At 49.0% G+C, this 13,635-nt stretch overlaps 1 protein-coding gene across 1 annotated transcript in view; it reads left to right on the forward strand.

The window, feature by feature from the left end:
• Nucleotides 1-13,635, forward strand: part of LOC311133961 (cadherin-4-like) — a gene marked incomplete at both ends in the record, with an annotated part of 66,008 nt that overhangs the window by 8,677 nt on the left and 43,696 nt on the right. Inside the window, one exon of the mRNA XM_084167590.1 lies at nucleotides 4,470-4,625. Coding sequence (XP_084023716.1) covers nucleotides 4,470-4,625 — 156 coding nt within the window. The remainder of the gene's footprint in view (nucleotides 1-4,469; nucleotides 4,626-13,635) is intronic.

Consider the following 13,635-nt stretch of genomic DNA (forward strand, 5'->3'; position numbering starts at 1 on the left):
TGAATATCACTTCAATCATCTAGCCACTTGTAATCAGAGACACTAGACGCCCCTATGAGACAGTATCCATCCTGGTCACTGCCCTGTATGATCATATGTAGCGCCCCCTAAAGGAAAGCCTGTGAACAGCACTATCTATTTAGCAGGTACTTTAGACATCGGTTTGTGTGTGCGTGCATGCGTATGTGCATCTAAGAGAGTGAAAGAAAGCGACTTATAGAGAGACAGAGGGGAGTAGAGAGAATACGGGGAAAAGGGGAACGAGTGCATTAGCTATCCAGTCAGACAGTGAGAAGAAATGGCGGTATCACATACAATTCCCATTAAAGCCATGCAGATATTTGCAGAGAGCTCTTAATTAGGGGTGACAGTTGTGACGGCTGCAGTGTGACGGAGAGGTTCCCAGAAGGCTTAGTCATCTCCTGTCTCCTGAGTGGCTGACATTGCCCGATCTGTCTGTCATCACTCCCTCTTACTATCCAACGCAACGCACGGCCACCAACGTCTCAGGGCTGATGGCCACTGTGCAGATATAAACACCACTGTTTCCTATCCCTCTGACTCTCTCTACATATACTGTTGAGGTGCCACCTCAGACTAGTACTACTTTATCTTTCTCCACAGTAGAGAGTGGTACAAAGTAGTGGCCATTTTAATGACAACGTTAGCTAGTAATGGTTACAACTATCTCCCCTCTATTTACACTTTACACCAGCGTTTCCCAAACTCGGTTCTGGGGCCCCCATGGGTGCACATTTTGGTTTTTGCCCTAGCACTACACAGCTGATTCAAATAACCAACTCATCATCAAGCTTTGATTATTTGAATCAGCTGTGTAGTGCTAGGGTAAAACCCGAAACCTAGGGGGACCTCAGGACCGAGTTTGGGAAACCCTGTTCTAGATAATTGTACCCGTGCACTTAGCTAGCTGAAGGGATTAGTCATATTGAATGAGTCTCTATCTGACTTTTGCACCACTTGACTCCCTCCCCCACGTCTGGTATTCGAGGACTGCACTCGGAGGAGGCAAGGTGATGGAGCCCATAAAAAGTATGAAAATAAAGGAGGGAGACGTCATAGAGTGAAGGAATATGTACGGCCCGGCCTTCAAACATTTAAATGTGTGTGAGACATGAAAAAAATATCAAAGTGTGTAAACCTCAGATTCCCATTTATATATGACATTAGCCTGTAGCACACAGTAACAAATAATGACCCCTTAGGTGACTGCAGCTCACAATAGAACATAATGGATTACCGGAAGCAAAGCGACAGTAGGAAAAACTCCTACTCCTTCAGTCCATTCTGAAAAGTACATCCATTACTGAATATATCTGTCCACAAGCTCTTTAATTGTCCTTCTTTGTTCATTGATTTATTCATGTCTTCTTGCGAATAATTTGAGGATGAAAAAATGTCAACGTTGAAAAGAAAGAAATAAGATGACCAACATCAACTAAACATCAAATTAGTCCCTATCAGTGTAGACTTTAAATTGACAGGCACAATCAGAAACACTTGAATCAATTAAATGGACAGACTGTTAGAAAGTTCCCACTAGTGAACTAATTAGAGGAGGCACAGCAGTGCTAAATAAATGGAAATGTATTCCTTTAGATTCTGTCTGTGTTTTGCTGTCTCTCTCTCTCTTTCTCCCTGGAGAGTTGAACAGAATGCTAATTTCTCATCTGATTCTTCATCTCTCCACAGTTGTCAGTAATTAAGGCAGTCATTCTTAAAGAACTACAAATGGGTCACTTATCAGATGTCTGTTCTGTTCTGTCAGACACATCCTTTACGTCTTCTAGTCTATCCAATCAGAGAGAGAGAGAGAGAGAGAGAGAGAGAGAGAGAGAGAGAGAGAGAGAGAGAGAGAGAGAGAGAGAGAGAGAGAGAGAGAGAGAGAGAGAGAGAGAGAGAGAGAGAGAGAGAGAGAGAGAGAGAGAGAGAGAGAGAGAGAGAGAGAGAGAGAGAGAGAGAGAGAGAGAGAGAGAGAGAGAGAGAGAGAGAGAGAGAGAGAGAGAGAGAGAGAGAGAGAGAGAGAGAGAGAGAGAGAGGCGTTCATCATTAGCACTCCATTCAAACAACTCAATTGAGCAGTCGTCACTCAGGGGAGTCCCAGGACTCCGTGCCTCTTCATTTATTCAATTTATCGATACAAAGAGTGTTCATTAAGAGACACTCCAAGAATGTGACATCTGGTCTCAGGTGGCCTTAAAGTGGAATTCTAAGCAGCTACAAGCAGAAGCGACGTGACATGTGAAAGCTTCCTTCCTCTTGGGCCTATTAAACTAACCTGTCATCGACACAGCGTGGCTTTGATGTTCTATGAAGAGAGCGCACCGCATGCCTGGGTGTGGAATCTGTGGATGCGGATCCATGGCATGTGGAAATTTCATATGTGTATTTTTCACATGGCGGCCTCCTGAATGATTCAACTGAAATAGTTATTTTGATCCCCACGTTAGAGCCCGCAGAGTGAATCCGTTACCTGTCAACCACTTCCGTGCACACAGACATGGGTGCCTACAGAGCTGCCTCATGTGTACACAGGGGAGAAATACTGTTGTATGTAGCTATTCCCGCTCTTTTAAATAATTCTGTACCCTTCCGCAACTAGAATGTGTATTTTACAAATATATTTGACTTTACATTTTTTGGATAAGGAAGAATATACGGCCTCCGTACATTGCTCACCTCTTGATAGAGGTGATATTATTTCAAGGTAGCAGTATGTGTGAGCTGTCTGTTATTCTACATATCCTCTCTCTGAAACATATGCAGAGTTTGAGATTGAAATTCCAGTGTTGCATAGCCACATCCAGTCAGTGTGAATAGAGATGTGGGTCTGTGGGTGAAGAGGAATACGTCTGATTAGATGGAGAGAGTAATCATCACAGAACAGTGCTTACAGTCAGTCAGTCACACTGATCAGAGTTGCCTGAGTGCTTTAATAGATAACGGCGGTGATAAAATGCCCTCCTGCCCACACACAATCTCAGAAAGATGAAGTGTTGCACACAACACATCTACATGTAACTGCCAAAATAATGGCAACACGTGAGTAAATGAGGGATACAAAGTATATTGAAAGCAGGTGCTTCCACACAGGTGTGGTTCCTGAGTTAGTAAGCAATTAACATCCCATCATGCTTACGGTGATGTATAAAAATGCCGGATGAGCATGAAAACAATGTAAACCATATGCCATGGCCGTCTCAGTCACCAGATCTCAACCCAGTTGAACACTTATGGGAGATTCTGTGGTGGCGCCTGAAACAGCGTTTTCCACCACCATCAACAAAACACCAAATGTTGGAATTTCTAGTGGAAGAATGGTGTCACATCCCTCCAATATAGTTCCAAACACTTCTAGAATCTATGCGAAGATGCATTGAAGGTGTTCTGGCTCATGGTGGCCCAACGCCGTATTAAGACCCTTTATGTTGGTAGTTACCTGTATATTAGCCATTATGCCTCCTATTTGAATTGATTGCAAATGGGAAAGGCGACAGTGAAAGCTCATGGAAAGTAGATTGCTGTGGCAGGTAGTGAGTGAGTGTAGGATGGATGTGTATTAAGAGAAGGGTATCATGTTCAAACAGAGAAATGTTTTATGCAAAAGCCAGTTGCCGGTCGTCGGAAGAAGTAATTTCATTTTCACGCATGATCTCCAGCCCCACAGACCAAGACAATTGCATAGGAGGGAGAGAGAGGATTTATTTTTTCCATTTGAATGTGTGATTCCTCCTGACTTGTTACCGTGGAGATGGTTCAATCCACTGAGAAAAAATAATAATTCTCTAAACAGAAAAACAGAAACAATTTGCCCTAAAAAAACATTTGAAAATGGAGAGAAAATTGTCTAAACTTTCCACCACTTAAAAGTAGATGTAATCTAATCTTCAATATGCCATCTCACCTGCGCTACACCAATTATCACAAGCAGACAGATTTCTCTGTACCACTTTAGCTCTAACTTGCACATTTAGTAACCCTTCCTTTGAGTTCAGTCCTCAAAGGGCTTCTCTTCGTAATGAAGTGTTAGGCTGATCACAGCAGATGCATGCCTCACAGTACATCTTCTTTAGTATCATACATTTCATCATATTCCCTGTCAAGTGCTCTTGACAGTTTTATATTGTGACTCACTTGAATCTGCATGACCAACCTTGTAACCTTGGGGCTCTCATTCAATCTAAACCGTCAGATAAGTCAAAACAACACAGGGTGATATTCTATATATATGACATGTAGCAGAAGCTTTTATCCAAAGCGACTTACAGTCATGTGTGCATACATTTTACGTATGGGTTGTCCTAGGATTCGAACCCACTACCCTGGCGTTACAAGCACCATGCGCTACCAACTGAATTACAAAGGACCACAAATATTGCCCTGTACCCTTTCTGAGCCGTGCTTGTCTCATACAACATGTTATACATAGTCTTTATATCTCCCTCTGCCAGATCCGCTCGGACCAGGACCTGGAGAAAGGAATCCGCTACAGCATCACTGGAGCAGGGGCGGACCAGCCTCCCATTGACGTGTACAACATCGACCCTGTGCACGGCAAGATGTTTGTCACCAGACCCCTGGACAGAGAGGAGAGGGCCTCCTACCATGTGAGTTACAGTGCTTGTTACTGTCCCTCAACACATCTGTCTGTGTGTCTCTCTGTCTGTCCGTCCGTCTATCTGTCTGTGCAGGGTGGCTGCCGTAATTCTGTCACAATCACAGTGACACAGTAATGGCAGGCAAACACTACACAATTTTGCCACGAATTCGCCACGTTTTTTGCCATCCCAGACAAATGTTCATGATCGGGGTGAAATCCTATGAACTTGTGCTAGGATCAGTACGCCGGGACTCCCGTAGTTTGAGCGGGTCAAGGACGCACCGATGATGGCTGTTCCATTCTCCAGACCCCTGTCGGATATCCCGATCATTTTCTGACATGTACGATATTTTGGTTGTGCATCTGGATGTATGAGCAGTGCTATGATGCGATTGGGCAAGGATTGCTGCCAATAGCCAATGAGCGTTCAGCATGTTAGACCAAAATAATGATGGAGAAGAGGAAAGCAACAACAACACGCACTGTGTGGACCGAGGTGATGGAAGACATATTCGTGGTGCTGTGGAGAGAACGCAGCTGCCTTTTCAATGGGCGAGTTCCTTTTACATGGCCCGGTGCTCCGGTTGGGCGGAGTTCTAATATTTTAGACTATTCCATTGGCCCTTAATTGAAATCGCCACACACCCGAGGCACCGGGCCATGCAAAACGAACTCCACCAATATTACATCTGCGCCCTACCAGGACTCCTACCATGATTTCATATTATCATTATTATTTCATTTTAAGTCCATATTCTGCGCCTCCGTCTTTTTTAAAATGTTTCAGCACATAATAATGTGCACACTAATAAAGCAGCTCACTGTTTGCGTGTCGTAATTTTTTTCCTACGACAACCGAGAAACCCAGGGCAGGATCAACTAGGGAATCATCGTGTAATGATAGCACCCACGTCCTTTGGTTGAGGATGGACGGAATGAAAGATTTGGGACAAGGATATCGCGAAATGTGAGCACGTCCAAGTTGTTATGGTTTTAGAAGTTGTGTAGTGTGAACCGAGCAAAAGGCTGAGTGAAATCTCATTTTCTGAGTACAGCCCTTTACCAACACTGTCTTGTTTGGGCCAGACTTTCCTTTCTGTGTGAAATGAAAGAAAGATTGCCTTGACAAAGCACAGATATCTGCAGCCACTCAAGCTGTCAATTAGGCTAGATTTAGGTTTTTCAGCAGAAAGAAAGACGGCTTGGAAAAGGAGTGTGTTCGTCTTCCACTGCTAATGAACAGGCGGTGTTCTGGGTGTTGTGTTTGGGGATCACACACATTGTCTACAGTTGCCTGTTTACCCCCATCAGACTGGAACATGTTCCCTGTGAACGATTAGTTACCGGAGTGTAACTCCAGTTCTATGAGTGGAGCGGAGCCCCATAGGGGAGCTCTGCTCCTATTGGTTTACCCACTGCCCTAAGGCAGCATCAGCCTGAGACAAAATTATGCATACACCTGCAGCCAATAGGAGTACAGGTGTCCCTATAAGAGGGGATGCCTCCCCTCAATCAGCCACCCGAGATATTTATCTTCAGCGAGACTAGAGAGGGTCGGCAGGGCCTTAAGTCCTATGGGGCTCCGCTCCACTCATAGAACTGGAGTTACACTCCGGTAACTAATCGTTCTATATTGTGGAGCTCCGCCCCATAGGGGAGCTCTGCTCCTATTGGTTTAAGGCGGAGCGTAGCACTCCAAAATGTACTCCCTGCCGAGCCCAACACTTCCCATCAAAATGAAAAGGTCAGGCCTAGCAATGGCTGCAACCAATTCCCGCAGTACTGTAACCACTGTCACCCTACAAGTGTCACAATATACTGCGTCATCGGTTAAAAACCCGCCCCACCTAGTCCAATGGCAACACCAATGACTAGTGGGCCATACTAATCTGTACTAGCAGATAGATGGTACCTCAATATTCTGTTACAATACTACCGACCACTAATGGAATGACACAAAGTGTCACCCTACATTGTGTACACGGTAGGCCGCCTCACTCAATCAATGGAACCCCAGAGATTAGTGGGCAGATCCCAGAACATGATTCATACTAATCTGAACAAGCAGATAGATGACGTCACATTCCGTCAAATTGTCATGACCGGTCTAATAGTATTGTAACCAAGTTACTACTATTATCCCCCATCATTCCGCCTCACTCCAGTGAGTCATGCAAAAAATATGTCCTTCTATCAGAAGCGGACCTGATAGAGACCCTGTCTCCACAGTCCTGCATTCCTCTCCTCCTAGCTCAAAGTCTCCCTTCAGCCACGCTGAATACAGACTGAGCCAAAGAGTTAGAAGACATATCCAAGAGATAGAAACTGATAAATGGAGACGGTGTTGACCATGACGCCGCTCTACATATATCCTCTACCACTGTTCCTCTGAAAAGGGCAGTAGATGCTGCTACTCCACGAGTGGAGTGAGCTCTGATACCCTGAGGCAATTGTCGCCCCGCTGCCTCTTAAGCTGTCTCAATGCCCTCACAGAGCCAATGAGACAGACGCTGTTTCGAAAGTGGTCTACCTAGTGCAGCAGCACCATGACACACAAACAGCTGAGGGGATGACCTAATCGCTGCTGTGCGCTCGACGTAACACGCCAAGGCGCGTACTGGGCACAGGCGATGGAGCCTTTCCTCACTCCTCTCTCTATGAGGAGGAGGAGAAAAAGCCCACAGCTCCACGGTCTGTGATCTATATGAACTCCTAATAACCTTCGGCACAAATGCCGGGTTAGGACGTAACACCGCTCTGCTCAGATCGCCATTAATGGCCAGGCAGTCGGGTCTCGTCGAAAGAGCACACAAATCACTAACACGCTTAGCCGTAGTCAAAGTGAGCAACAGTGCTGTCTTCAAAGACAGCATCTTGAGGGGTATTTGATTCAATGGCTCGAACGGCGACTTGCATAGCGCTTCGAGTACCAAAGCCAAATCCCACTGAGGAAGCGTGGCTCTAGGTGTTGGCCTAAGCCGCCGCGTTCCTAATAGGAAACGTTACACTAGAGGGTGGCTAAAGACATTGTCTCTTCCAAACCCCTCGTGACAAGCTGAAATCGCCGCTGCAAACACCTTAATGGTGGCGGGCGATCGCTGCTTGTCAAACATAAGCTGTAGGAAAGAGAGAATACTCTCAACCTGACAGCTCATGGGGTCTACACCTTGTGTGACACACCATTGTGAAAACACGTTCCATCTACTAGCATACATCTTAGAAGTGGAACTGGCACGTGAACCCTGTATGGTCCTGATCACCGCATCAGATAACCCACAGTGCTCTAGCCTGTCCCTCTCAGCAGCCAGGCCTTCAGTGGTTGGCCGATTATGGGCAACTGCCCTATCGTGCCCCCCGCCTGAGACAACGCATCCCGTCGATGTGGAATTGGCCAAGGTGGCGCAATCAACATCTGACTCATCTCCGCAAACCAAGGAGCCCCTGGGTGATCGGGGGCTACCAGTATCACTGACAGCCCTCCTGACCTCACCCTGGCTAACAGTGGGAGAATGCAGGACAGCGGAGGGAATGCATACAGAAGAACTCTCGGCCACGGGTGGTGCGCAAAGGCGTCTCTACCTAGTGGCGGTTCTTCCTGTTCCCTCAGAGAGAACCATAGGGGACATTGCGCGTTCACACGTGAAGCGAATAGATCCACCTCGGCTCTCCCGAACTGTTCCCAAATTTGGAGAACAATGTCCGGATGCAGACACCACTCGTCGTCTCGAGGACCCCCTCTTGACATGAGGTCTGCTCCTACGTTCAAGTAGCCCGGAATGTGTGCTGCTCTCAATGAGCGAAGGTGCTCGTGAGCCCACAGCCACAATTCCTCTGCCGCCCGATGGAGAGCAGGAGACCTGACTCCTCCCTGGCGATTTATGTGGGCTACTGTGGTCCGGTTGTCTGACCAGACCAGCACATCGTGACCCCGAAGGGTAGACGCGAAGTGGGTAAAAACCAGTCGAACCGTTTCCAACTCCAAGAGGTTGATGTGGCGACTCGAAAGAGGCCACACACCTCCTATCGCTTGGGTCTGACATGTCCCTCCCCATCCCGTCAGAGACGCATCTGTGAACACTGGGATGTAAGAGGACACTTTGCCTATCGGGACTCCGTGCGTGAGAACGCGCAGGTTTCTCCAATAGTTCAGATCTGCACTGAGCGAGAGGGGAGCCACCACCAACTGATGACGTTGACGCAATGGGTCTAGTCTTAGTTGGACGAACCATCGCTGCATCCTGCGCATGTGCAGGAGTCCCAGTGGAACCACAGAGTGGGCTGAAGACATGAGACCCAAGAGTGACATGATCGACAGTGCCATCACCGTGTGATTCGGACGACACTTCCTCAGGGCTAGCAACAAGGCTACCCTTCGGGGGTCCGAAATTCGAGCCCTCATCATTACAGTGTCTAGCTGTATCCCCAGGTAGACAATCTGATGACTGGGCCAGGGCGCGCTCTTTTTCCAATTCACAGCGAACCCCAGACGTGTGAGATGAATCACTGTCTGTGTTGTGTGAGTGATCGCCAGCTCTGCTGACGGGGCGAGAACCAGTAGGTCGTCTAGGTAGGCTAGTAGGCGTATTCCCTGACGACGCAACGGTTCCAATGCCGCCGCCACACACTTGGAAAACGTGCGAGGAGCCAGGGCGTACCCAAATGGCATCCTCGTGTATTCGTACGCTACCCCTTGAAAGGCGAATCGCAGAAACTTCCTGTGACGCGGCTGTACCGGCACATGAAAGTACGCGTCCTTTAGGTCTATGCTCGTACAAAAGTCTCCTTCCTGGACACATTCCAGCAGACGTTTTGTCGTTAGCATTCGAAAGGGCCGTTTGGTTACGCTCTCGTTGAGAATGCGTAAATCCAATATTGGCCTCATTCCCCCCGTCTTTTTGGGCACCAGGAAGTAGGGCGAATATAGCCCCTTGTTCCTTTGCTCCTGGGGAACCACTGTGACCGCCTCCTTTGCCAAAAGTTCCGAAATCTCTGAAACCAGAGCGGCCACTTTTTCGGGCGTTTTCATCACCGTCTCCACCACTCCCCTGAATGGGGGTGGGGTCCGATGGAATTGGAGAGCATAACCCTTCTGCAACGTCTGTTCTAGCCAGCGTGAGAGGGTGCAGCTTCGCTGCCACTGCCAGCAATACAGAGAAAGCGGCCGAGCGCGAAGCTGTGGTACATTCAGTAGGAAGGATCTGTATTCATCAATGGCCCTTGCCGCCGCTGTTCCCCAACACTGAGGTGGTGGAACAGCCCAAGGCGGGCCTCCCATGAAAGGGAGAGAAAACATTAGTGCGTTCTGAACCAGAAGGAGGGGCAGAGACGTCAGTTAAACCCGTAACCGTCGTATTCCTGCCCTCCATGAACGCAGCGCGGGTCTGAATTGCACTGACCGAGGCCACAGCCTGCGACAGGGCACCATCCCCAGCAAGCGATTGCATCATCGTAGATGACTGCAATTCGCTATTAGAGCCCCTCACTACAATACTCCTAGGAGTCTGTAATATGAGGTCTCTATGAGGTAACACAAGGCGGCGCCTTGATACCTTCTTAACCTTCACCTTCTGTGTGTGTTCAACTCTGCACCTCTGGTGGGTTGTGTCACGCTCAGTGTGGTGAGTATTAGCGCGTTCTGTGAGAGGTGGGGGCGCCGATACGTTGGTTATTCCCGTAACCTTAGTAATCCGGCCCTCCGTGAACGCAGCATGGGTCTGAATCGCACTAACCGAGACCTTAGTCTGCGATAGTGCGCCATCCCCAAATAGCGGCTGCGTCATCATGTCTCCTGACTGAGACTGCAGCCTGCTATGAGAGGCACTCACTACAGTACTCCTTGGAGTCTCTAATGTGAGGTCTCTTTGAGATAAACCAAGACGGCGTCTTGGTATCTTTCCTCCTTTCACCTCCTGTGTGCGTTCAGCTCTGCATCTCTGGTGGGCTGAACTACACTCAGTGTGGTGAGCATTGGCGCGTTCAGAAAGAAGTGGGGGCGCCGATACACTGGGCACCTTCGTGACCGTGGTAATCGGGCCCTCCGTGAACGCAGCATGGGTCTGAATCGCACTAACGGAGACCTTAGTCTGTGATAGTGCGCCATCCCCAAATAGCGACTGCGTCATCATGTCAGAGTCTGACAAAGACTGCCGTCTGCTATGTGAAGCACTTCTTATACCTGAAGTGTTATGTGTACCTACTCTGAATGCCTGTTCAGCAACGCACCCTTGGTGGGCTGAACGGCGCTTAGAGTGGTAGGGGAGAGAGGGTGAGATTTGAATGCTCTCGGACGTATTATGGAAAAGGGGCTCTTTTTTGACAAAGTCAGGTGGAGCCAACTCTTTATTCAACACATCAACAAAAGCATTAACATCATCACCCATCCCTTCAACCGAAGGGTGGGGGGGAACAGTGGTCACGTTCAAGGATGACGTGTCCTCCATTCGCTCCCCCGCGTCCCGTCATGTGCGCCTCCTCTTGTGGCCTCCCTTAGGGGCCCAGGTCGGCGCTCTCACCACCTCCCTCGCCGGCTGCAATGGGGCCACCGTGGCTGCTGGGGGGGCTGGGCCCGCTCTCCTGCCTCCTGCGGCCGCCGACTGGCGCCGGATATGCCGCCTCGCTGTACTCTGGGGGGCGGAAGTGGATGGACTATGTGACGGTGCAGGGCCTAACCTCTCTGCCAGTGGCAGGTGTCTGGCCAGCTGCTTCTTTTCCTTAGAAAACCTCTGTCGCCTCTTTGACGGCGACTCCAAAGAGCCCGTCGTCAGAGAGGGGGGCGTTCAAAAGGGACGTCCTGTCTGCTTCCTTCATGGTTGTCAGGGACAACCAGAGGTGTCGCTCCGCGACCACCGAGGTGGCCATGGACCTCCCCGAGCAGACGGCCGATGTCTGTGTTAGGTGTAGGATGGCGCCAGAAATCCTAGACGCCTCCTCCACCTCCTCTGGCTCCAGCGCTGTCTTACCCGTGGTTAAATGGGACCGAGCAGCTGCCAAGAGGGCAATGTTATTAGCTGCTGCTACAGTTTGGGCTCCCAAATTGAAGGACTTCTCTAACAGCTGTGCTGTGAGACGGTCCTTCTGAGATGGCAATGTGGCCTTCCTGGAAGAGGGCCAGGGACTCGAACCCGGTACGAGATACGCCGCCATGGCGCTCTCTAACCTGGGGATTCCCTTAGCTTGGCCCTGGAACCTTCCCTCCACTCTAGTGAATGGGAGGTACGATTAGCCGGCGAACGCGCCGCTAAAGGTGCCTCCCATGAGCCCTCAACGTATTTTGCCAATGAAGGCATGGCAGGAGCTAGTGGCTCTAGCGCTCTTCTTGGCCTGGAATAAGGGCCGCCCTCCATTAAGTCAACCTCCGGTGCAGAGGGAATAGGGGGCAGCGGTATTTCCAGCCGTCTAGCAGCTCTCTCAATGAGACCAGGAAAGTCCGTTCTCAGAGACGCTGCGGCGAAGGACAGGGCTTCTGATTTCTCAGAGCCTGTGTCGTCATCACCATAGGAACTACAAGCCCTCTCGCTAACCAAAGGAAAGGGGGGCTTGAATGTATGAGGGACGGGGTCTGACTGTTCCATAGGAATGTCAGCCTCCTCCTCATAGTCCCCATCATCCCCTGAGTCTGTGCCGTCAGATGACGCCTCTGAAGCAGAGGCTAGTATCGACAACATGTCCTCTAGGGGGATATCCTCCCTAAAAAACGCCCAGCGCTGCTTCCTCTCCTTTGTAGAAAGGAGGGCGCAGGAGGCGCAGTTAGGGGGACTGCAGACGCCCTCTTTGGCATGCTGGGACCCTAAACACACGAAACATAAGTCGTGGGAGTCGCCGGCCGCCATGGAGGAGCATCTGCATTGAGCTCTGAAAAGAGCTTTTGGGGGTGGAAAATCTCCTGGTGTGCTCATTGCTGGACGCCGTCGATGACTGGAAAATCGACGGCGTTCTCGTCCTGAGTCTTCTCTTCGTCTCTTCTTGGCTTCTTCAGTCTAGTCCAGTCGCTGAAGATAAAGGGAGGCTGATTGAGGGGAGGCATCCCCTCTTATAGGGACACCTGTACTCCTATTGGCTGCAGGTGTGTGCATAATTGTGTCTCAGGCTGATGCTGCCTTAGGGCAGTGGGTAAACCAATAGGAGCAGAGCTCCCCTATGGGGCGGAGCTCCACGATATAGAACTCTTACTGCACACTTTAGACATGCTCACAACATCTCACAACAACGCCACTACCACCTCAAAAAACACTTCACGTTCTGATAGCCCTACTGCAAACACGATTATATTACATGATTTGATTTATTAGATTTAATTTTTTTGTATGTCTTACACCAATTGGTGCTCAGCCCGTATGGGCTTATAACACGATATCAAGTACCTTAGTAAACCAGCTCATAAAAAATGTGTTTATCTTTATTACAAGCACTTAAAACACACAGTTCTCCATAAGAGATTAGCAGCCAACTCTAAGACCTCCCTGCTTTTGGCAGCCCTCTCACCTTGGCCTGACTCACCCATCTCTCAGGGTTCCTGTTGGTCCATTTAGTTCCAGATGAGCTCCTGTCTGTCATTACTCCTACAGTATCAGTCACTATTCCAGAGCCTGTCATCTGGTGGAGGTGGAGGTCTAACCTGGCAAGGTTGTCTGGTCTCTTTATGAGGCTGGTGGATGTTAGTACACCTTCTGCTACACCTCTTGGCATGGGAGGGATCAATAAGTTATACAGGTCATTGGGTGCTTGTTACAGTCTAGTGGACTGGACTTGCAACTGTAAACAACTATAAACAACCCTGAGCCTGAGAGGAGCCTGGTGTTAGAGACTGGTGTTAGAATCTGGTGTTAGATCCTGAGAGGAGCATGGTGTTAGAGCCTGGTGTTAGAATCTGGTGTTAGATCCTGAGAGGAGCCTGGTGTTAGAATATGGTGTTAGATCCGGAGAGGAGCCTGGTGTTAGAGCCTGGTGTTAGAATCTGGTGTTAGATCCTGAGAGGAGCCTGGTGTTAGAGCCTGGTGTTAGAATCTGGTGTTAGATCC

This window comes from Coregonus lavaretus (assembly GCF_964263955.1).
Source record: "Coregonus lavaretus genome assembly, chromosome: 8".
Taxonomy (NCBI): domain Eukaryota; kingdom Metazoa; phylum Chordata; class Actinopteri; order Salmoniformes; family Salmonidae; genus Coregonus; species Coregonus lavaretus.